General features: G+C 44.3%; 2 protein-coding genes across 2 annotated transcripts in view; one reads left to right on the forward strand and one right to left on the reverse strand.

Moving 5' to 3' along the window:
• Positions 1-25,613, reverse strand: part of LOC119160824 (cysteine/serine-rich nuclear protein 3) — a 183,630-nt gene that overhangs the window by 84,883 nt on the left and 73,134 nt on the right. The window contains exon 2 of the mRNA XM_075880751.1: positions 3,600-3,852. Coding sequence (XP_075736866.1) covers positions 3,600-3,842 — 243 coding nt within the window. The 5' untranslated portion in view covers positions 3,843-3,852. The remainder of the gene's footprint in view (positions 1-3,599; positions 3,853-25,613) is intronic.
• On the forward strand, positions 20,430-24,345 carry LOC142776675 (THAP domain-containing protein 1-like). The gene is made up of 3 exons (XM_075880753.1): positions 20,430-21,414; positions 21,559-21,736; positions 22,869-24,345. The coding sequence occupies exons 1-3, from the start codon at positions 21,344-21,346 to the stop codon at positions 22,923-22,925; spliced, it is 306 nt and encodes a 101-aa protein (XP_075736868.1). The 5' UTR covers positions 20,430-21,343; the 3' UTR covers positions 22,926-24,345.

Here is a 25,613-nt window from a genome sequence, read left to right on the forward strand (position 1 = left end):
TCTAAATTAGTTAAATAAATGTGTGTATTGTTTGGCTTGTACCGACCGTGTCAGCTGTGTCTTTTCACTCCAAGAGCGTGCAGTGGCGCTCATTCGCCATTTTGAGACCCCACAAACTGCAACTGAGCACTCTAAAAAAGTCTCTAAATCTTTGTGCACCCGAGGTTTCTAGCTGTGATAAGTGGGTCATAAGCTACGTATTGCAACAAGAAAAACAAGATGCAAAATATTTGTGTCAGTGCTCTTCTAAGTATTGATCTTCGCACAAACTAAGGTAAAAAACAGTACAAGGGATATCAAATTAAACCTAGGCCACAAGGCACTCGGAAGGCTGACAATTTGTTTTGGACACATTGGGCTGTTTTGTGTGCTGAAATTCTGGGGTACAAGATTCTTCTTTTTTTTTTTTTTTTCGCTTATCAATATGAGGACACCGCAGCCAGTATTCAAACCCATGGCCTTGCGCAAAGCAGCAATTGGTTGATTGATATGTGGGGTTTAACGTCCCAAAACCACTATATGATTATGAGAGACGCCGTAGTGGAGGGCTCCGGAAATTTAGACCACCTGGGGTTCTTTAACGTGCACCCAAATCTGAGCACACGGGCCTACAACATTTCCGCCTCCATCGGAAATGCAGCCGCCGCAGCCAGGATTCGAACCCGCGCCCTGCGGGTCAGCAGCCGAGTACCTTAGCCACTAGACCACCGCGGCGGGGCGCGCAAAGCAGCAATGTTGTGGGAACACTGTCTTCAATAATTTTGCCATATGTAGCTACAAAATGAGAAAAAGTGCAGAGATCTCGCAAAGCTTTAAAAAAGTAGTGAAAGTTTTGGGGATGCTAGAGAAAAGAAAAAAAACACATTTCCTTGCATTTAGTTGCAGTCAGTTTGAGTGAAAGTTGTGTGTAGATGACACACAAAAAATTGCCACATCAACATAAAAGTAATGCATGTGTTGCCCACAGAACTCTGTTAAAAAATATTCATTTTCTTACACTCATCGTAAGTCATAAATGGTCTCATGTACAAATGTGCAGCTAGGATCGTCATGTAGCCCATGAACGTGACATGCTACATGTGGAATGTGTTTTACACTCACTCCCATGGCTGTGAGTCATGCTAACAGTCCCAGGTTGAATGCACATAAACACCCCCCAAACTGGACGAGGGGACAGTTGCCACCGAAGCTCGATTGGTGTAAGCATCAGGCATGTAATCTTATGTTGGACGTTTGGTCCCTGCCAGCAACAAGTTGTCTTTTCATTTGCTTCATTTTCTTCACATTTACATAACAATTACAATACACTTAATATAGTAGAATGATTGTCACCATACTTTCCTTCTTTTTATTATTGACTGGTTTTCATTAATATTGAGTGACTGTGGTTCTGAGCCCATGTAAGAATTCACTTCAGCTCCAAAAATTTTGATGGTGAGAAATATGCGCACTTTTGGTGGTGAACATGCTGCCCAAAGAATTCTGCGAATGCATGCCATAATAAGGAAGTTACAGGGGTTAGAACATCAGTTTCAGCCGGTTTAGAATTTTCGTGCGGCCGCTCGCCACCTTTCCCCCCAAAGGAGTAGCCTGCCGTGGTTCCGCCTACTTCGGCAACGTGACAAGACGTCTGTTATACGTCATCGGCATGCAACCAACAACCGAGCGGGGCTTCCCACAGGCGGGCTTGAAACACAGAGCGAGGCCCACTTTTCCCCTCGCAGTATGGTAGCGAGAGGTCTCTTTATCTCCGAGGCTTTCGTTCTGACAATACCGCTTCTCACGGAGCCTCGGGCTCCACAAAACGACTAAGGGCAGCGCAGAAAAATGAAAGCGCAGATAGCACAGCTGGAACTGCATCGCCTTACGGTCAAGGCACCCTTTCGTAGAGCAAGAACCAATCGACGAGCTCAGCAGTGCGTAATGTTGCCAATGGCCTAGCTTTCGTCAGACTGCACGTACGCGGAAGATTGGTCAGCCGAGGGAAATAGGTGCAGGGTTGTTTTTCAAAATAGAGGGTCTGCGCGGCACGCAGCGCCACAATATTCAGCAAATACAGGGGTGCAACAGCCAAAACACCATTTGGAGCAACTTTTGGAGCAGCAAAATGTTACTTTTAGAGCACTAAAATCGAAATTCAAAGCAGCTTCGAGAAAAAAAATTATACATTTTTTTATTATGAAATACCAAATTTGGAGCAGTTAAAATAAAAAGGCTTGCATTTAAAAAAAAAATATCCATAAACCATCCAGAATCGCCTAAATCGTGCAGTGTGAATGAGCTCTGCTATTTCAATGAAAGTATTTTTTCAGCCATCCCACTGAGCAAACTGTGATAAAGTCCATATTAGGATTTGCTGCATCAGACAAATCGTTTGACAGACTCTGCAAATTTAAATGCAGATTTGCCAAGCTCCTGACTTCGAAATTCGGGACATTTATAAAACAGAAGAGTAGGGGAAAAAAACAAAAAAGTGCTGCACAATTTTGCTTTTTTTTTTTTTAGGTAAGCAGAAATGTCACACTGCCCCAAATGATTTCCAGTAGCTTATTTAGATGTCAGTGATCATACTGGTACTCAGAATTATGAGGTGTACACAAGCATGAGCAACTGAACCGAATGTGCTACGTCCCATGACTAGCGCTAACAACCCCTTCCAAACCGACACTTTTTTCCACAGGACAATGGTGTACTGCGGCAAAGGTAGCTTAGCAGCATTCTCTGCATGGGATAGAAAAAAAGCCAAGAAATTTTCGAACCACTGCATCCCCCCCCCCCCTTTTTTTTTCTTTCACGGTGGGTTAGATGCCCTTTCGACTTGCTTGCAAGGGGCATTTGACCAGCTAAAGTAACAACGGCGTGCGCCCGTTAGTCCGGACACGGTACCGGATATCTATCGCCAGGAGTATAGCTGGGACGACGCAACTTTAAAAAAAAATGTTTTATGTGCCACTGCTAAGGCAATCAACGTGGTCGCTGGCAATGTCGACGTTTGCAGTACGTCAAGCTTGTCCGAGTGAGGAAAACGCAGCATGCGCTTCCAGCTTTAGTTCCTAACAAGCTATTGCCGCGTTTTAAGGCTAGAAAATTTACATTTTCCGCGAAGCATGGGTGGCCACAGCAATGCATTTTTGCCTTGAAGTTCCGTCGTCCAGCCGATAGGTATTTGCTGCGATCAATGAACGGATGGTGCGCAGCATTTTTACTTTATCTGGTCATATTTTAGGTACATTCTAGGCACTATAGTTAAGGCCTGCACGCTTTGACGGATGGTGCAAACTGCAGGTGGCCGATGTGGCCAGCATTTTTCGCCGAAATTAGCACAACTGGAAAAGTTCTGGGGCTGGCTGGGTATTTTGGCACAGCGTGCCACAATTTCAGCAAATTTCACATTTTCGGCGCCGTTCGGAACAACAATAGGAAATTGTATCGAATTGGAGCAATTGGCACAGCTGTCGCACCCCTGCAAATGTGATCGCCGTGGTCTACTGTATGAATTATAGAGCTTGTTTGGGGGCTGTAAAAATAAAAGTCGGAGCCTGCAACATTCAGTGATGACAGTGAAAATCCATGCCCAGAATAAACAGCCACTTGCCGAGCGTAGATCCACCCTGACTTGGGACGCACGTGAAGCCTTGCGTACGCTGAAAGTAGTAAACAGTGACGCTGTCAAAGCCAACTGTTTTCCGGAGCTTGCTGCGCTTATTCGGTGGTGGTCCATCCTCGCGCTCTGCCCCAGGCCGAGACTGGTGGCCTCCACCGTTGTCAGGGTTGCCCCCCCCATTCATGGAGGGAGGGGCTTGAGGCTTGCCAAAATCTAGACCCAGGGTTGCGTCAGACATATGGGCCCACCTGAACACGCACACAGCACCACTCTGTTACTACACGAAACGTGAAAAAAAAAAAAAAGGCAGGAGTAAGGAGAAGATGCCTCTGATGATAATTTATAAAGAGTGGATGTGCTTAAGTTGATATTTTGACAAGCCTGCTAGTAGAAACATCAGCTCCAGCAGAACTCTCCTTTACAAATTTGCATTACATGAAACAGTGTGGCCACGCAAAAAAACAAGAGGAACAAAAAAGTGAACTGAAAACTCTTCATTGTAATCACAACAATAGTGGTTGTTTACTCAAATTCCACAGCTTAAGGCTGTCCGCTCATTCATGCATCATTAAACACTCTAAAGCAATTCATGGAGCTCACACAGATATGACATTATGCTTCACTAGTGATGTCCAAGCAGGCCAACTGATGTTGCTATCAAGTTTGCAAAAATGTGAATGAAGTTTGATGTAGCAGTCACATTTTATGGCATAATAATTATGCAATCATGCGTATGCAATAAAACCATAATGCAATAGCATAATGAGAATTTCTCAGCCTGACCACTAGCAATAAAAGTGTAAAAAAACAAGCACACAGTAATATCTTGCTCTGAAAGCAAAAAAAAAACAGAAGCCACTTACACATAAGTAATGTTCAATAGTGAGAATGTTACAATTAGCCAAGTTTTAAGGAGTGAAAAAAAAAAAGAAAGAGCGAAATTTGTCTGGCTTGAACACCTTCAATATATTTAACTGGTCACCCCTCGATCAGCAATAAGGGTGACACTGTAATAGAAAAAAAGGGGGGACACACAATAAGATATCATAGGCTTAGAAGAAAAATTAAGGGGGAATTATTTAGTATACCTAAATTATTGACTATTATGTGATTCACTACATCACAAGAGCATATCAGCTAGTTGGTGAGATGGCTCACTGCCAAGTACGAGTTGTACATATTACATATACACCCTAGGGAACACCATGATGCCCTGAAGACACGTGGCCAAACACTTGCGAGAATGAGAGCGCACTTCCTTGGACTAAGATTCTTTTATGCCATACAGACCAATCGATGCGTGAAATATTTGACACCTACAGAACACAAAAGGCAGGTCAATAACTGTCTCAGCCAGCCTTCAATGGCCCACCAGGATAAAGAAGTTGACTTTTTAGACTACGCAAGTACTTGACAGCCAAGCACTAAAGGGGACTGACATAAAATTTTAAGTTCAAGAGTAATCATTCATTCAATTGCTCAGTATGCATAAGTATTTTTGACAAAATTTGAACGGAGTACGTCACCAGGAAGTTATTTTTATTTTGGGGGCGAAGGGCGTATGAAAGCTCACGGCAGCTTTCATCCTCCGGTGACATCGACATTACTGTGACGTGTTCAATATGCAGCATACCCTACTGAGTTAGTAGTAATGAAGACTATTCAAGTGATTCTATCGTGGCGCTGATGCCTGATCTTCGTCACACCACTATGAACAATTTTATAAAATTACAAAAAGTAAACAAAGAAAAGACAGGCGAAAGGAGAGTGCGTGTGTTCGTCAGTCAGCATGTCGTCAAACTGTTGTGAGCCGCAGTTGTGCTGTTGGAAGCACGAAAAAAGCACAACCAGTGTGTGTCATATGGTGGACGCCAACACAACCACAAGCTATCAAGGTGCAGCAGCGTACAGATAAATATCGTTGCTAATAAGTAACATGCAGGCCGGCTTAATTGTGAGTTTTACTACGTTTACAGACTTTGTGCTAGCACCGGGTCACTGGAGCCATAACCTCAAGAGGTCGCATAGGGGCGACCATCTGGCAGAACAAGAGAACTAGGCAAGCGTAGAATTATTAATGTACAAACCTAGTGTATTGTATTCTCTGCTAGTGTGAATTCACTCTACCAATAATATACACACTTCTTTGCAATACTGTAATGCTGTGCACACTAAAATCCTCTAATGCACTTTTCTAATTGAGACAGATCAGCGTGTTTGGCCCAAGCATGCGTCCCCGGGCACCTTGTCATATCTGCTTGGAACGGCTTATATTTTCAATTCGCAGTTTTGCAAAGTGTCAAAGCGAAAATGATTCTTCATGACTGGTTCCCATAATCCACCAGGTCAGAAGCCGCAGTCCCGAGTCTCAAATTTAGAGTAAAATGAGGGCTCAACGTCTGTGACCTGGGAGGCGGTAGCCAGCTGTTGCCCTCAAAGATGACAAAGAGGGAAAACAAATGCAAAGCAAAACCTCTAATACCCGAATCATACTTGAAGACTGACCATCTTCTGTCGCGCCAAACCACAGGCCGCACCACAATTTGTCACATCCGCTACACTTAAAAAAAAAAAAAAAGCTGTATCCCCCCAGTTGGCACTAGAAATCGAACCAACCACTCCCACATTAGAAGCAGATGCTCCACCATTTCACCATTTTCATGAGCCCAGTGGCCGATAACCACCCTTCTAGAGAACACTGCCAAGTGCATGAGTGGGACTGGACTATTTCTTTAGCCATGCAGGCTATTGCCAAGCGCACTTCAGTCAACAGGGCAAGGCCCCTTCAAAATTATACAAGTTGGATCAGACTACAAACTGGGAAGGGCAGCTAAAATTATCTCTGGTCAGCAGAGAACAATTAAGTAATCTTACAATGCAGTGCCGCCCACCAGGAGATAAACTTATAATCAAAAATCCTAGGAAAAAGCTCATTCCTGCATGTATGCGCTCAATGTAACCCCATACTTTCTTTGTATATTCCTGCAATGGTTCTCTAACGTGCACCTAAATTCAAGTAAACGGGCATCTGGCATTTGGTCTACATAGAAATGCGGTAGCCATGGCCAGGATTCAAACCCGCAAATTTATGGTCAGCAGTTGAGTGCCGTAACCGTTACAAGACAGGTCGCAGGAATGTAAAGTACGATAGATAACAAAAAGGGCACAGGCAAACAGGTACCTTTCATTATATCATCATTTTGAAGATTCTGATCTGTTACCATGTCATCCATATCGGAAACTAAAAAAATTTATATGTTTGGAGTTGTCAATCTCATAGATCAGTTGACCAGAGCCCTATACACGTGATCAGTTCTAAACACATAGATCAGTTAATCAGAGATGTGGTGTTAAGTCCTGTGGTGTTAAGTCCTTCGACGCCCAAGGCAATCAGGAGCAAAGCCTTCTTGTGTGTCAGCGTGGTTACCCTAACAGCGACCTCGAGTCGGCCGGCGCCCGGCCGACTCGAAGTACGCAGCAGCCGGTAGCCAAGCAGAAACTCCTTTATTATGTACAATGCCGTGCACAGGATAGCGCCCCCAAAGGCGAAAATGCTTTACATGAAGCCGAATCTGGCAACCGTGAATTCGAAACACAACCGTAGCTACAGTGTACTAGAAGGGGGCAGTGGGCTCACTCTCCGGCGGAAGGTATACAGAGGGGTGGCTCCAGAAATGTCGCACGTTTGTGGTTCTCTGGTCGCAAGAGCGGCGCCGCTGGCATCGCCATCAATGGAAAAATTTGGGGAGGGACGTTGCAGCTGAGCCGGTTGTGAGCCGGTCAAGTCCTGCAGAGCAACAGAGTTTGAGCCACGTTCTGTGGCTGTGGACATTGTTGCGCCGAGTTTTCGCCATCAGCTTTGAGCGTTACGCACAACGCAAGATGACACTATGCTTCACAGTGCATACTGTAACCATGCCGCGAAAACGGCAAAACCACTGTTAGGCGCTTGGGTGTCTAACAGGCAACGTGCTCGTGAAGAGTAAACAGGACCTGTCATTGTTTGGCGTCCTGAAGGATGAAAACAGGCCGAAAGAATGCGAGAAGAACCAGCACAGAGCGGACAAGCTTCTGGAAGACACCAACGCAGTTTGCGAACTCCACTTGCAATCGCGTCTGTGCATATTATCGATGAAAAAAAGTGCGCATACCTCACCCATTATCCCCGCCGAGGCTGTTTTCAACTTGTTCGGCTGACCAACTTTTGTGATCGAGGAGGCCTCCTTCATCCCTCAAGTCAGCTGTACAGCTTCATGAAAAAGCTCGAGGATACTTTCACAGAATGTTTTTGCCAGAGTAAGCTGCACTCTGATAGCATTATGGACATACTGGCAATTGTTCAGCGCAGACTCTCGATTAAAGTTGATTGCAGTGTGCATGCAGCTACCTTCAAGCGAAAGTAATTACTTTTTACGTTGTCACACGTCTTCATTCAATTTGAAAAGACTGAACACTGACAATTAGGCAGGGAAGCGGCAGAGGGCCAAGCAGCTAAAGATGAGCCGTCACACATGAAGTGAATAAGGTGTGTAAATCAGTGGCTAGATGGTGTACTTCCGTTCTTGCAAATAAGAGCTTCATGTCAGGAGCAGAAGCTTCGTGTGTATCTTTATTTAGTTTTTCACTATGCCACTCTACATATGTCTAACATACGTGTATCTGCATAGTTATGATTATTAATAACCCCCAGAAAACTGTTGTGCCATGGTCTACAACTGAAGCAGAACAAAAATTATTTAAGCACTACAATTTCACTTTATAAAAAAGGCGCAAACCCAGCCAGCATGCCTGCATGTTAAAGCTTTTCTAGGAAGTGAACGTGCACTGTTTTCTAATTATGTCGTGAAAGGGCGGGCATAATCTTGTTGCGAATTCTTTTTAGGTTCGGTCTACACAGCATGAACCGTACGTTTGGTCACTGTATCAAAACATATAATTTGTGGAATACATCATCCTTTTCGACGAGGTGTTATATTCGAGGAAACATGATGTGGCCTGAACAAATATAGTGCTTATCAGGAATACTCTACTAACTCAAGCACACACCCTCCAAAACCCACACACACGCACACACAAAAAGTGTTAGCTACGTCGCACTAGAAAGGAGAATGCAGAGACTGCACCGGCTGCCATCGGACTAATTTTCGTGAAACTGTATCGCAAAAGAAAACACTGTGAAGCGAGAGCACCAGAAACTCTTAATATAATCAGAAAGCAGTCAAAGCATGCAAGTTTATTACAAATATCGAATAAATGCACGTTCCAACTTTTACGAGCGGCCATCAGCGAGCACCTTCTGCAGGTGAAGCTTCCATTGAAGATACCTGTGGCGCCATCTCTCTTATGTGACGCCAAAAGCATCGGAGTAGCTGTGTAGTAAGCCCACTGCCCTCTTCTAGTACACTGTACCGTAGCCCTAAACACAGATTAAAGCCGTAAACACATGAGAAAAAACGGGCAACCATGAGAACATAAAAAGTCGATGGGTCTAGATTTGCTGCATAACTATTTTTGTCTTCTCCATCACTCTTTGTTGGCATATTTTTATGAATATGGGTCTGCTTTCTGAAATGACCTTTTAGTGGTGCCTTTTCCTTTCTTATCATTAGCAATAAATGGAGAGGTGATGGTATTGCAACAAATGACAAATAATGATACGTGCATAAAATGAAAAAGGATTGTTGTGTGCTTTAACCACTCATATAAATAATTTCATGCTGAAACAAAGCCATAAAAAGACGGAATGAGAGCCCAGTGTTGATTTACAGGGTGGCTTCATCACGAAAAGATGGCTTACAGAAATAAAAAATATAACGTGTGACACTTTTTCAACTGCTCCGCATAATTTAAAGAGCTGCACAGTGGTGCAGTCACAGTGAGACTTGCCTTAGGCGTTCCAAAGAAAAACTTGCAGGCCTGTAAACGTTGACGTACTTTTACCATGGGCTGTGACCAATAATCCAGCATATCATGACCATTTAATGCAATTTCAAGGTGCCATCTGTCATAAAAATGTTCAGTGGGAACTACCTCTTTCCAGTATAAGTAAACTCAAGAGGAGGGGGGGGGTGTATATAGTGTGCACACTACCAACCTTTGAAGCAAACACCACTGGTAGCAGACGACATCACGCTTTGAAACATGCAAAGCAACAGCTGCACTTGCAAGGCTACGACAGTGTAATTTGCTAAACGAAAAACGCATGCAGAAGTAGGGAGCTGTTATTTTTGTGAAAATATTGCTTGAGGAGTCATCTACAACATACCCTCAAATCATCAATGTAGAAAACATGCCGTTTTTTTTTCTTATAGTTGCAGCAAGGAGCCATCAAAAAGAGTGCAACAAAGAGGTGATTGTTTTCTTTTAATATGCAGGTGAATGCGGTATAGTTGATGTCTCCAGGTTTCCTCCTAATTTCGTATACTATAGCCATTGACTGAATAGTGCGAAATTACAATGTGTTTTTAAATAAAAATTTTTTGAGCGTAGGAAAAATCGAAAAGCATCACCTCCAAACAACAGCCATTTTATGAAGCATTCATTTTCGTAAAATTCGCGATCATGCCAGCAGCCACGCAAACTACATATCACAAACAACTTTCTGTGTAGCGCTAATAGAAGTAAAGAAGAAATAGCTCACACGATGTTAGTCTAATTTTGAGCAACTCGTGATTTTTTTTTAATTCTCGAAAAACTGTGTGTTTTCACAATATGTTCAGTTCTGCATAAGGATATCTCTTGGGGCAAGAAAATACAACACACTTTTTTTTTTTCTTCTGAGAATTCGCATAGCTTTGCAGTGAATGGAAGTGTTCTGTAAAAAAAACTACCATACGAATGAAGTGCATTTGAGTGTATATCTTAACGATTTTGTGCAAGAAACTGCGACAAAGAGAAGCAACACAAAAATGAGAGCAACAAACAACTCGTGTTTTGCTTCTTTATACTTGTTTTTTACTCAATATCGTTGAAGTTAAAGTTTCCCAACTAGGCAGACTCACGGTTTTGCTTCAGTGCATAACAGTAGTTTGCGACATCATTGGAGTCCTCCTAGAATTTCACATGTCTGTATATTTCTTTTTTTTTTTTTTCGGTGAATGAGCTAACACAAAACCAACGAAGCTTCCCGAAAAAAAAAAAACTGTGCACATGTGGGTTACCTTCTAACACTAAGAATGAGCGCATGGCGACAGTGCCGATCGGCGACCACTGCAGTGCAACCCGAGAATCACCGTCACACACGCTTCGTCTGGCTTCGCCCCCTCTCCAGCACACAATGCTGGGATGTAGATCGTGTAGGTTACACGATACATTCTTCCTTGCGTGTCGTCGCAGCCCGACCCATGCTCCGGATACGCACTGTACATGGACAGAGATCGAGTAGCCGGCGCTCTGCGCCTTAGTGTTAGTAGAGTAGTGCGAGTTGTGCAGGCATGTGCAACGCACGGGGGTTCAATACAGTCAGCAATTGAAGTGGTTGCACAATTACCAGGCACACCAAAGAAAATTGACTTGAGATCCGAGTACTTTCAGACATGGAAAAAAAAAAATTGGTGGAAACTCTTTACTCTAGTGAAAGCATCCTGTCACCGTATGTTTGCCATTGCCGACCAGGTGAAGTGCACACAAAACATGCGTCATCTGTTGCCAGAAATGCTGCCATTGAGACTCATGTAATAGACACCTTTTAAACTCGGTTATTGGCATATAAGGGGTGGAACGGGGTACGTGTGTTTGGGAGCAGTCCTGGGGGCAGGCAAAAGTGCCTTTTGTAGCAGGCTTGGAGCAGGTGGAAAGGCATTCGGGAGCAGGCTTGGAGCAGCCAGAAGGACCTCTTCGGGCAAGTTTAAAGCCGATTTAGCACTGCAAGATCGCAGATTTTGAGGCAACATTTCTCAAATGCTGCATTTAGCCAACACTAAGCTAAATGGTGCAATAGGGTAATTTCCCGTGTTTTTCATTATCTATGCGCCACAGCGGGGTTCACGAACGGTGCTAGTGTAGTGACATCACAGCTGAAAAGCACACAGTGAGCGAAGGCCACGAAACTGCCTGCGCCAACCGACGGACTCTTCCCGCGAATACGAAACTTCAAGCCCTATCATAAGCACACAATTATCGAGCCACCACGACAGGATTTGCTATTAGTCGCAAATCAATACATCCATCCATCGCAGCATTTAAACCGTTTGGAGCGGCCACTCGACGTTGGGCTTTCACAAGTTTGTTCCTCAGAATACAGGGGATTTTTTTGGTGTCAAGATTGCAAAATCCGTTTTTTGGGGGGTTTTTACACTTCCATATCCCATTTTAATCTTGCTATCGACGGTTTGTTCTGATGCTTCGGTGGTAGCTTGCTGCAATGTCAACGGCGTCCTGCGAAGTTGCCGTGAAGTTGGCAAAGTGAGTCCCAGCGCACGCTTCTGGGCGCCCCTCGATATCACAGTAGGTACCACTGTCGCGGCTAAACGATTGCGAGAAAAGATAGCCGCGAAGCGTTTTTATGATGTACACGGGGATCGCTTGCCGACGATAGCGCCATCAACCACCGAATATGTGAGGAGTGCAACAAAGAAGCTGTTTCCAAACCGTGCACGCGCATGTCGATTGGGAAAGGCTAAGCGACCTAGCTTTTTTTATTTTGCATTACCACATTTTTTGCTTATCCCGAAAAAGTTTTCATAAAATTTACCCCGCATATAAACGCACCCACAACGTAGCTTTCTCGAGGAAAAAAAAAAGTGCGTGAACTACGCGAGTAAATACGGTAATTTTACACAGATGTATCCGTGCCGCTGTACTGAGATGTTAACTTCTTTGTGTTGCATCTTTAACAAATAAACGAACAGCATATATGGTAGCGACGCATGTGCATGACAATAGTTGGATTGGTGCATACGATGTTTCATTAATTCCCGTCGCAATATACAAAAGCAGGAAAACCTCGACTTGATAGCCCAAGATGGGGGCGCTCATATGTCTCAGGTTCAGGAGTTCGCGCTTTCAAGGTGGCGAGGATTTCCCCCCCGCTGGAGAAGGCGCCCTACGCAAGGAAAATTTGGTGCGAGAAGGGGCATGCAGTCGCCGAGCCAACCGTGATATTCGTGTGAGAGGCCCAAGCTATGCGCCAACGAACGGAAGACTTGAAAGGGCCGAGGCTGCGATATTAATCTCGACGATAAAATTTCGCGTTTGACGAGGCATTTGAGAAGTTTAACATATCTACTATATCTGGAAATCTATTGTGTACCTACGCCGAACGAGGACCGCTGTTCGTTCGCATAGTTTAACGTTTACATATCGGAGTTATAGCGATGTTTACATAGCAGTGGGCGCACCGCGTTATCGCCATTGGAATGACAGTCGTGCGCCCTGTATAAGGATGATACGATGACAAGCTTCCATTCATGTCGGATAATGTTGTATGAATCCATAACCGGGTGCTATGGTTACGAGGACTCCGATACGCAATACTTCCTTTGACGACGTAACTAATGCGACTTTAAAGGTATAGTTAAACAATCCTGCACAACAGCAGAGGTAAAGCCAAAGAGCAAAATTCCCAATTACCTCACTATGAAAGCTAATCGAAACAACAAGCGCGGGCAAGGTGTCGAACCACTCCGTTCAATACACGTGGCTACGGAAAATTGCGGTTTTCGAAGCTAGGATCCTTTTTACCTCCAATAAACAAAAACACATCATTTTCTGCTATGAGCCACACAAATATGTTACTTACTTTTGGTTCCAACTTTTGACAGCAGCCGGCCAACGAAAGAAGCGCACTTCACAAAGACTCCAAAAAAGCGCGCGGACGCGAAAGGGCTATGCGCTCCGAAAGCGTCCCCAGCGTGACCACCACTCCGACGCCAGCGATCCGAGAGTGACCTAGAATATAGGGACTCGAAGCTCGAGTGTGCAGAGCGAGACAGCGGCGCGCCTGGCGGCGAGCTCCGAAAATCTTGAGATGCGCGGGATAGGTGGCAGGCAATGTGTTTCGCCGAAACGGGAGTGCGTGCGACCAGTGGCTTTGGTGCGACACGCACACAACGCGTTCTGAAGTCATTGCGGGGTACTTGGGCGCCATGTCGCCAGCTTGGCGCGCTAAAACGAGACGCTCGCTTGGCGAAGATGTGTTTCCGTGATGGAAGAAGCGGCCCCACGGAAGCGTCGGCGAGGTCCGAAGTATTGTTGCGTTGTGGGCTGCCGCAACAATGCAGACAACACCAAGGGACACTCTCCACGTGTAAAGATGTATTAGTTTCCCAGCAAGTCACAGCCGGCGAACACAGCCACGTTCGCGAAAAATAGAGCAGGCAAAACGCGAGAGCCAAAAAAAAAAAAAAAACGAGGCGAGCATTTCAACTTGACTCGCTGTGGTTAAACTTCAGTTTTCTGCTTTGCGGCGATGTCAGCGCGCCATGCTCCCACGGCACGGAGGACATGACTCTAAAACCTCTGGGACATTTCATGCCATGACCATATAACTTTCGTTTTTATTTATTTTTAGCACGCCGCAAACATCTGCGCATGACATTACACGGCTGCTACTGCTAAATATCACATCAAACAACAATTACATGGTTTCCATAAACGTCCACACAGCACATCGATAGAGTACGCGGCTTCATGTCGGCAGAATGAGACTTACCTCGAGGCATACATCGTACACGGCATTAGGGAGTTTTAGAATACCGTTTGCAAGCGTAGCGGGCACCATATGAGCTTTAGAATAGCGTTTGCCCTACTGCAAACCGCAACGCACGATCGCAGCAACACCGTAGCCTCGAAACCAGCGCTTGCGGACCACAAGCGGGCCGCGATCGCCGCATGCGATTTCGGATTTTCCGAGTGCGGTCCACGAAAGCCGACTCGCGTTACGACGCATGCGCAGTAGCAGCGACCGCACGGGCTCGCGGTGCGCTATTCTAAAACTCCCTATTATCACGGAGGACCTGAGAAATGCATTTCGCAGTGACTAAGGCGTCCTCGTCTTCCGTCGTCTGCTTTACATCATAAACTTGACTGACGACCTTTACTCATTTTGTTAGATTCGTTTCTTGGATGTGCTTGTCCAGCTCAGAGATCTTTATGAAGCCGCACTGCAGGTGGTAAATGGTGACTCAAACGCAGTGCTGCCAGCCTAAGGAGCTACTTTTTCCCTCTTTGGAGTGAAAAATATCCCTATATTTTCATGGAGAGCAGTTTTTTGAAGACCATAACGCGTTTTTTGAAGACGTAATGTGGAAAACGATTTACAGATTCACTTTTGTAATATCATAGCAGATTCGTTTGAAAATATGCACTAAAATTACCGTGCTGAAGGTGGAACAAATTTCGCAGTAAATTGCAAAGCATTTTATCCTATGAAATCGCAAAGGTAAGTGGTCATCACATTTGGGGGAGGGGGGGAGCCCATGAAGTATCGCAGTATGCCGAAGAAGGGATAAATTTTCAAAATAATATTTAGGAACACTGCTAGTTGTTCAATGCTAAACACAGAAACCTTACACTACATACAGTGCACTCGTAATAGCATGCAAGTTACAAAATAATAATGATAATAATAACCAGAACGAGCATATAAAGCGCAGTACATGAAATATTCCAGCGAGCAAGGTTTCAAAAATCAACAATTCTGTCATTTTGCAATTTCTGTTATTATTTTGCAACCCTGTTATTTAGAAACTCTCCTGCAGAAAATGCTTGGTGGTGTTCATATAAAACATGAAGTGATGCACATCTACTTAAATTATAAACAATGTCTTGAAAAACGTACTCTCAAGCTTTGTCATATCTGATGCACAATATTGTGACGAAAAATAGTTTAACCATGAAAGCATATTATGCCGTGTGGCAGTTCATTCCTCGCAACATGCTGAATGGTTACGAAAAGATACCTTTATTGGATATGTTGACTGCCACTTATTCATTTCAAATATATTCTTGCATTCTTCCACCAGCCACTTTTTTTTACATTTTTTTCGGCTGTGCAAATAACCGCATACATGCCTGCTGATCTGGCCACGCTTATCACAGAAACCTTGCTGACCTTGGCGGAGCCACATGGCTCCAAGGGGCAGCTCACTAGCAATGTGACAGCGTTCGCAAAGAAGGAAAACCAATAAAAAACCAACAACAAAACAAAGAAATCGCACCGCTGGTGAAAGGCGAGAAAATAGGAGGATGGGTGAAGAGAGAGCACTTTTTCTTTGGTTCGAACCAGGATTCAGACAATCGACGTCGAACACTGACGGCACAGAATGAACTGCAACGAGGTGGGAAAGAGGAGAGCGTTGACACAGCGTTGGGTACCGAGACCGGCCCTATCGCCCCTTTGCACCCCTAGGAACCGCTACTGGGCATGGCACAGCGCTTTTGGGTGAGTGTAGAGGGGTTGTAAAAAAGAAAAGGTGCAATAAGGAACAAAAAAGAGGTGTTAGACGGGAGGTCCCTCCGTCGATCTGCTTGCTTCACGTGGAAGCGAAAAATTTCCCTAGATGTTGACCAATTTCCCTTAAGTTTTCCCCTAAGTACAACCAAAATCCCCTCGATCGAGAAAAATTTCACTAGAGTTAGCAGCACTGCTCAAACCATGAAGGAAGGGAAAATTATGAGAGGGCATGACGTCACATTTGTGATGGATGGATGGATGAATGTGGCTGTACCCTTTAGATCGGGCGGCGGCTAACGCCACCTAGCCGTAATACTTAATGAACTAACCATTATATTTCTTTTTTTTCCTTTAAATAGTGAGGTTGAGGATTCGTACTTTGCAGTGAAGGGTTTACTTTTCACTCATGCTTTGACTTTAGCCACCAATCAGATAACCTCCTTCTAGTTAGTTCTACCTGCATAAAGTCTATTTTGCCCTCTCTGTCCATAAACCCCAGTGCTTTGAAAAACTCAGCGCCATCATCCTGAACTATAGGGTAAAGCCCTTTACAGAACATTGTCAAGTGTTCGGCAGTTTCCTCCTCCTCTCCAAATGCACTGCATACCGTGTCTACCCCTTCGTATTTGGCCCGATATGTCTTGGTTCGCAATACTCCCGTCCGGGCCTCAAACAGTAGAGAACTACCCCGAGTATTATGTATTATCACATATCCTTTCCTTGGCAATTTCCTGCTTAAATGTTCGATAGACCTCTAGTGCAGACTTCTTAATCATTCCAATTCTCCACATGTCAGTCTCCGTTTCCTTCACTTTCTTCTTAACCGATAGTTCTTTTTGGTTTGGCCACCTGCTGTTTTTTAAGTATTTAACAGTCGATTTCCTGGCTCGCTTACTCCATTTTGTATCGACATTCTTCATGTACAAGTAGCTGAAAACCTTCCTAGCCTAACGCTCTTCCCCCATTTCTCTCAATCGCTTCTCAAGTTTTATCTTGCTGCTAGCTTCCCTGCCCTCAAATGATTTCCATCCCATATCACCTTGTACTCCCTAATTTGGTGTATTCCTGTGAGCTCCTAAGGCAAGCCTACCTATTCCACATTGCTTAATTTCTAATATTGCTTGAACTTCTGATCTCATGCACAAGACCGAATTGCCGAATGTCAGACAAGGAACCATGACCCCTTTTCATATTCCTCTCACAACATCGTACCTATTGTAATTCCACAGTGCCCTGTTTTTCTCATTACCGCTGCATTCCTGTTACCTTTAGTCGACACGTATATTTCGTGTTCCCTTAGGTACTTGGCCCCAATGCTTATCCATACGCCCAGATATTTGTATTTATCTGTTATCTCTAGCGTGACCTCCTGTATTCTAAGCTCACTACCTTCATTATCATTAAAAATCATGACTGCTGATTTTTCCTTACTGAATCTGAAATCTAACCTATCTCCCTCATTACCACAGATGTTCACCAATCTCTGCAAATCTTCCTTGTTGTTGGCCATTAGCACTATATCATCTGCATACATCAATGCTGGTGGTGCCTGTTCAATGAAATTTCCTTGTTTGACGAAAGAGAGGTTGAAGCGCAGTCCACTTCCCTCTAATTTGGCCTCTAATTTTTGTAGGTACATCATGAATAATAAGGGTGACAGGGGACACCCCTGCCTAAGCCCCCGTATTACCTCTGTAGGCTTGGATACATGTTTTTCCCACTTTATAATTACCTTGTTACCTTTATAGATAACCTTGAAAGATTAGTGACTACATCTTCCACGTCTAGTGTGTCCAGTATTCCCCACATGACCTCTTGAACCATGCTATCGTACGCTCCCTTGATATCTAAAAATGCTACCACAGGGGCCTGTGTTCCTTTTCTGCTATTTCGATGCACTGCGTCAGTGAGAACAGATTGTCTTCCAACCTCCTGTGTTTCCGAAACCCCTTCTGCAGTTTCCCCAGCACCCCCTCATCCTCTATCCATGCCTGCAGTCTTTCCTTTATAATCTGCATCGCCAGCCTGTAGACCACTGATGTCACTGTTATAGGACGGTAGTTGTTTATGTCAGCTTTGTCCCCCTTTCCTTTATAGATCATGCTCATCCTGCTAAGTTTCCATCCATCGGGAACTTCTCCATCGATTATTATTTTGCTCACTGCCTCTCTCAAAGCCTGCTCAGACTTCTGACCTAGTGTCTTTATCAGCATAATTGGAATGCCATCTGTGCCTGTTGATGTACTAATATGAACCCTTTTCTCAGCCCTTTCCCACTCTCGTTGTGAAAATGAAACCATTGCGCCACTTGATTCATCCTTGTCTACTGTGGTTCATAAGGCACTTCTTTGTTGAAATTTTTCTGTCACCCTTGTTCTTGTATATTCAATAGCTTCGTCCCCTTCCCTAACGCTTCGAGCTGTAGTTATAAACCTCTGCTCTAGGCTCGTCTCATTTCTTAGGGAGTTTAGATGGTTGCAAAATTTTGCAGCTGCCTTTCTATCTTTTTTATGCACTTTTGCCAGCCACTGGGCTCCCTTTCTTCTAATCTTTTCATTGATCAGAAGGGATGCATCCCTTCTACAGCTTAGATAAATTTCCCATTTTCTTTTAACATCATGTGTCGGTTCACCCCACTGCTTAGCATGTCTGTGTTCCCTAGAGGCTTCCTGGCGTATTGCTATGGCTCTCTTAACTTCCTCATCCCACCAACTTTTGGGTTTGTGTCTTCTTTTCCAGGGTGACTTGTCATGTGCCTTAGCAAGCTCTAGCTCAAACAGTTTAATTAGATTCGTGTATGTTCACACTGTTTTATTATCCTCAGTGATTACTTTCTCAATTCGTTTAGTGGCTATTTCAATTTGCCTTTCTGAATAAAAATTTTACTGTAGTTGCTCATCTTGTCTCCTTCCCACTTTCACTGCTCTTCCAAAACTTAGCTGGATACGTTTGTGATCACTAGCCAGACTTTTGGAGCCACCTTCATCTATGTGCATTCCCCTGAGCTTATCATACATCCTATGTAACATCAGTGCGTAATCTATCGTCGACTGCAGCCTTCCTACCTCCTATGTTATTTGCCCTTCACACTTCTCGGTACTGTTGCAAATGATCAAATCAAGCCTTTCACACATATCCATGATCAGTTTGCCTGACGGGTCGGCATACTCATCTATATCTTCTATGTGTGCATTTATATCTCCTAGTATAATTATCTCGCACTCTCCTCCTAACTCCTGAATGTCCTTTGATATACACTCTACCATTGCCTGGTTTTCCTCTTTGGCCTTTGCTCCCGTCCGCAAGTACACGAAACCAAGCAGTGTCATTTGCCCTGCCACTTTCCCTTTTAGCCATAAATGTTCCTTGCACTCCTGCTTGACCCTTTGCCAGTCTGTACTTTTATGAATGAATGCCCCAATACCACCCCCCTTTCTGCTGCCTTCTGTTCGATTACAATATTCCCACGCGTAGTCCGCATTATTAGGAGGTTGTTCCATGTCCCTGAGATGTGTTTCTACAAAACCGTATACCATCGGCCTCTCCTCCCTTAGCTGTTCTTCTATCTCTTACCACTTCAGCCTGTTCTTACCACCCTGCATGTTAATATACCCTATGTCTGAATTGGCTCGGCGCTCGTGGCTACGCCTATTTCTGCCACGGACTCTACCTATCTTAGATACTGGTGCCACTTTGGAATCGTATCTGTCCATAGCACCTGTCAAAGAGTTTCCCTGGTTGTTTTCCTCGTTACTAGCTATCCTGCATCCCGAAGGGCCCGCCTGCCCCCCAAAAAAGCTACTGCGCGTCCTGCAAGTTGCCAACCCACCTCATGACTTAGCCGCCCATTGAAGTGAATCCTGTCTCGTTGAGAACCACCCTACCTATGCACCTCTCTGTTTATTTCCCCCACCTCAAAGCCTTTCTCTCGACTCATCTGCCATATCTCTTGGTTTGCGTTGACAACCGCTGTTTGCAGGTTGCTATTGCGCACCGGTACCTCCGGTATCGTGCATATCGCTACCTGTACCTGAGGAGAAGTGGCGCGCATCTCATCGACGCCTTTTGCCAGTGTAGTTGCTAGTCCTGCTGTATCTTCATTTAAGACATCATTTAAACCGCCTGAAATTATCACGAGATTTCGTCTATCAGCTGTAGTTTTGAGTTTTGCACTCGCTTGCCTCATGACTGCTTCCAGCTTGCGTCCTGGGAACGCCCCTACTGCAACCCTCTTGTCACCTCTTACCCTATCTTTGATGGCTTTTGTGCATCGATTTAAATTCGAGTACCCGGCGATTATTACATGCTGTGACTTTTCAGCTGGAGCGTCCTGCACCTGGGGGTTACTTGCACCTGTGACGCCGTCTGCTTTGTCCCCTCCCAGCCCCACCACTACTTCGCTGAAGCTGCGCCTTGCGACAAATGAACCGGCTGAACCTGTTTTTTCCAAACTTCCTTGCTCTTTCTTCTCCACAGTTCTGGTTGCCGGTTCCCTACTGTTCTCTCCGTAGGCCGCTCCTCTGTTTACCTTGGCTGGTGCTTCCTCGGCGGACTACAGCTTTTCTCCCATAGCCCTCGTTTCCTCTTGCTCTGTCGCCAACGCAGTCTCGAGCTCGGTGATTCTCATCAGCAGGTCACTCTGGGTAACCATCATTTTCTCCATTTTTTCCTCGACCTCACATTGCCTACACTTCGCGTCAACCTCTTCTCCTTCCACTTCTACACTTGGGTCCACTTTCAAACCAACCCCACATCCTGAACACTTCACAGTCTTTTTAACCATGTCTTTGCGACACCTATTGTCCCTATGACTTGTCTCACTCTATAATTACAAAACTCGAGCCCTGTCCTACGAAAAAGAGAAAGTCTAAGCTCTACTACAAAACTTTGCGTGTTCAATGTACGTGCACCTGCCCCACGGGGTGGCAAAAGAAAAACAACAAAAACGAAAAAAATTCAAAAACACACACGCACAAACTAATAAATACCTGGTGATTGACCCCCGAAAAAGCCGTACAATAAAATAAGTGCTACAGGGATTTTAACTGCTGCCCTATAATTATAAAGACAAGCTCAAAACATGCAAAACAACTTATCTGCGCAGTCGATCGGGAGCGCTCAAAAAACACGTCCATCCACTCTAAGCCGCCATCTGCAGCCCCCCCCTGAAGGAGAAACTGCTGCGCCGGAAGTTTTTCCATCTCCCTTCCCCTCTCTTTTCGAGGTCGTCTGCTATCTCTTGCGCGCTGTTAACAAGCGCAGCCGTGCATAAAACAGAACTTCTTCGGCATTTCTCGCTGAGTAAGCACACAAGACCAGTGCTGTATTTTCAGCAGAGTTAAGAGATGCCCAGGTGTTGTGTACCCAGGTGCAAGTCGCGCTCACTACAGAAAGAAGCAGGCGTCACTTTTCATGCGTACGTATCTGAAATTTCATTCTATACGAAACCATTAATGCATGCAAAGCTCTTTATCGCGCATTATGTTTTTCTTTTTTTTATGATTCAGCTGAAAATGCTCATAAATTTTGTTTTTGGTGCGTGTTGCCGTAATGTCCTCAGATTTCCCGGTGATCAGGAACGTCGAAGGAGATGGGCTTCTGCAGTACGGCCACCCGGAAGTGACTGGCGACCAACGAAGTTTCTTCATGTGTGCTCGAAACATTTTGCTCCAGAGGACCTCTATCCCCCGTCGCTATTAAGAACTCGTCTGCGAGATGATGCTGTTCCCATAATTCTGGTGAGAGAAAACTGCAACTGAATTATTTTGTCACCATAAGCATTTCCATAACGATCATGTAACTTAATGCCTCACTGGTTGCTTATTTGTGCTGAATTGTTTGAAGCATCGTGAAAAATTGGGTCTTTCTGAAGATCCCCCCCCCCCCTTTTTTTTTCTTGTCACATACCTGTCGAGGCCCACGCGCGGCTGCACCGTAATGTATGTCTCGATATTGCGGCACGGGATGCTTAGGCGGGCTGTGTTTGCGCTTCAAGTGTGTCTATAGAATACGAAACGCCAAGAAATGTGCGTGCACTCGTGTGGCAGGCCTTCGATGCCGACAGTTGTGGGCCTACATGAAACACAAAACACGCGCAGCGTGAAAAATCATACGTACAGTAAAGCGTAGGATAAACAAAACACGCATTTCGGATAAAGAGTCGATGACGTTATCTTAAGGAAGCTCGCCTCGGCGCTATCATGTACTAATGTAATTAACGGTGTTGGCGCCAAACTGAAGATAGCTATCGCGGCACCTGCGGTTGGCATGCCTGATGAAGAAAACAAGCGATATTTTGCTCTCTGCGAAAGTCGCAGAGAGCAAAATATCATAGCAGCAAAGAACGCAATGTCGTCTGCATATATGTACACATGGACATTATTGTGAATTGGGACTGAACTTAATAATAAAATATTAAATAGAACGGGAGAGAGGAAGGAACCTTGAGGAACCCCTCTGTACTGGTGATATTGTGGGGCAGATATACCTCTGTGGCAAAATTAAAATGTCCTTAACCATTAGAAACTCGTACACCAAATCAATAATATGTCCCAGGAAGTGCGAGCTTTCTGATGAATTGAGCAGGATAGCGTGTTCAACACTGTCATAAGCCTTAGCGAAATCTAGTGTTACTAATGCTGAAAATTGACACCTGTGATGAGCAAGCTTGATGCATCCCTCTAAAACTACATGTGCGTCCCACATGAAACATCCAGGTCGGAATCTTATCTGACAAAGGCTCAGTAATGAGTTGTTTGAAATAAATATATAGATTCTAAAGTATAAAGCTCTTTTAATTATTTTATAACATGAGAGGTTAATACAATCGGGCTTATGTAATCTATATGTGCACTCACTCTTTCTTTTTAGCAAGAAAATTATTTTTACGATTCTTCAGTCTGGAGGAATCCAGCCCTTCCCAAGTGAATGGTTGACAAGATTAAGAAGATCTTGAGGAGACACCTCAAGTAACATTTAGCATGTATGTCGTAATGCCATCTGGCCCAAGAGCTGGATTGGGGAGAGATTGAACAACATGGGCAAGTTCTTCTATAGTTAAGCTAACAAAATTATCCCCAAAGTAAGGTTTGGGGAAGAATGATTGTGAATGTGATGAAAAGTGCGTTTGTCATCCCAATGCAATTCCATCTAAGAGATCAGTCAATTCTTTAGTAGTCAGTACAACACACTTTATATTTATGGATGAAGAAATAACTTTTTAAGACCTAAGAAATCTAAAAAGAGTTTTTTGTTGTAGCTTTATAAAAAAGTGCATAATGGTTTTGTTCATTACTTCATCTGCGTTTTCTGGTTTTTTTTCTTCAGTCGGAGGTACTGTACACATGATGAATTGCTGTTTGTATTGTTTCCTGTAGAGATTTCACCACAAAAAGAGTTTTTCGAAACATTGCTTTGGTATATTTGTAATAGCCCCAATTAGTAGGGCACTGGTTGATAAGAAGTTTTTTCTATGCTGTTTGTTTCTTGCCTGTGAGCACTGGTCCATACCCACTCTGGGGGATTGGCCATGAAAGCTTGTAGTAGCTTATATGTAATACATTGATTGTGAACCCTATTACTTTCTCAGCATTTCCTTTTTTTTTTCCTCCTCAGCTGGAGGTACTGCACACATAATGAGTCACTGTTTGTATCATTTCCTGTCGAGATACACCATGGAAACAGTTCTTTTAAACACTGCATGCATTGGCGTACTTGTAGTTGCTCCAATTAGTAGGGCACTGGTTGATAAGAAGTTTTTTCTATGCTGTTTGTTTCTGCTTGTTTGTTGCCTGTGAGCACTGACACATATACTCTGGGGGATTGGCCACGAAAGCTTGTAACTTATACGTGATACAATGATTGTGAACCTATTTCTTCTTTATCATTTTCTTCTTTGTTTTTCTCTTTAGTCCGAGGTACTGCACACACAATGAATCGCTGTGTGTATCGTTTCCTGCTCAGTACGTGGCCCTGAATACACTAAAGTGCAATAAATGTTTTGTTCTCGGACTGTGTAGACTTATTATGCGATGTGCGCGAACACCACCACAGTGCGTACATTTTGGACCAAAGAGGTCGATTACGCGCATGTCAGAGTTGCGGCGATCATCCACTAAATCGGCGCTGAAGATAATTCAGTGCCGCACGCACTTCGCAAATGCACGTACAGCGTACACCTGGCTGTTCGGCCACTGGATCGCAAGATTGGGCGACGTGAAAAGAAAAAAAAATATTCTTTAACGTGACTGTTTTGAAATGAGAGCGCACTACTTAGACGCAGACAGAAAAACAGTGTCTAAGTAGTGCGCTCTCATTTCCAAACAGTCGTGTATCACCAACTCGCCCAATCAACCATATTGACAAATTCCCTAACGCCCACCATAATTTCCAATAGCTTATCCGTCACCTCTTAAGTGCGGTCAAATGAAGAACGCAAAAGTTCTGTCAAGTAAGTTTGAACACAATGCTGCAGGCGCTGAATGCATTTTTATTACGGCCTCCTCCGCGATTACGACACTCTGGACGGTGGCACAACGTCACTTCTCGCAGCAATTCGGCCCGCAACACCAGGCCTTTTACCCACGAACAGTCAGGTGAATGTATACTTACAACATTTCACAACAAACAGACCGCAAACCAATTGTCGAAATTTCAAAGAAGTTGGAGGGGAAGGTGGTTCGTGTCGCCCGTTACGTGGATGATTACTTAATAGCAGTGCCCAAAAAGGAGGAGCGCAAGAGTGTTGAAAAGGTTTTGCAGATCTTTCAAGAAACAGGGATGGGGCTGAAATTCACCAGAGAAATGCCTTCACAGCATGCCTTACAGTTCCTACCATAAAGATGGCTTTTGTCAACCACCACCATTGTTGGGCGTATAACCCAAGATCTGTGAAACCTTTGCTTAATTACAAGTCCGGTCATTCAAAATTAGTGAAGAAGGGCATCGCTACGTCTAGCCTCGGGGCTGCGATACTGAAGTCGTGTTGGCACCAACCGGAACAATGCTTCTACGAACAGGTGTGTCGCCTTCAGGTAGCCGGCTTCCCGACGTCCGTTATCACTTCTGTTTGCGAAGGTCTGATACGTCAGATCAAGAAGGGTGACAAGAGAGGTCAAAGAAATGTGCCACCATGCCCTACAAGCATAGATTAGCCCATGGACTAATAATGTGGTATCGCGATACGATGTACAGGTTCTATTCTCAGCAAAAACCAAACTAAGAAAACTGTGCCCTATGGTGAACAAAAAGCATGATAAAAAGAGCTCTAGCCAAAATAAATGCTGTGTTAAACACAGGGACGCCTCATTACTCTGTGCACTAGGGGTGGTGTACAGAATTCCCTCAACATGCGGAAAGGTTAATATTGGGTAAACAGGGCGTTGTCTCTATGTACGATTAAAAGAACACTCCGGAACCTTCAAGACCAGCACGTACACGAATTTACCTTCCCACTGCTACACGTGCGGATTCTGGCCCTTGTTCAATGAAAGGACAGTGCTCTTCAAACATAGCGATCAGATCACAAGAGAACTAGTGGAAGCATTCTTCATCAAAAAAGAAGGGGAGTCCTGTGTCAGTCAGACATCAATATCTTTACATGAAAAAAAAAAGAAA

Source organism: Rhipicephalus microplus, chromosome X (assembly GCF_043290135.1).
Source record: "Rhipicephalus microplus isolate Deutch F79 chromosome X, USDA_Rmic, whole genome shotgun sequence".
Classification (NCBI taxonomy): domain Eukaryota; kingdom Metazoa; phylum Arthropoda; class Arachnida; order Ixodida; family Ixodidae; genus Rhipicephalus; species Rhipicephalus microplus.

Coding starts and splice junctions, on each gene's coding strand:
- LOC142776675 (XM_075880753.1), top strand. CDS start 21,344: ATGCCCAGGTGTTGTGTACCCAGGTGCAAGTCGCGCTCACTACAGAAA. Junction 21,415..21,558: donor GCAGGCGTCACTTTTCATGC/GTACGTATCTGA, acceptor TAATGTCCTCAG/ATTTCCCGGTGATCAGGAAC. Junction 21,737..22,868: donor ATGCTGTTCCCATAATTCTG/GTGAGAGAAAAC, acceptor CTTTCTTTTTAG/CAAGAAAATTATTTTTACGA.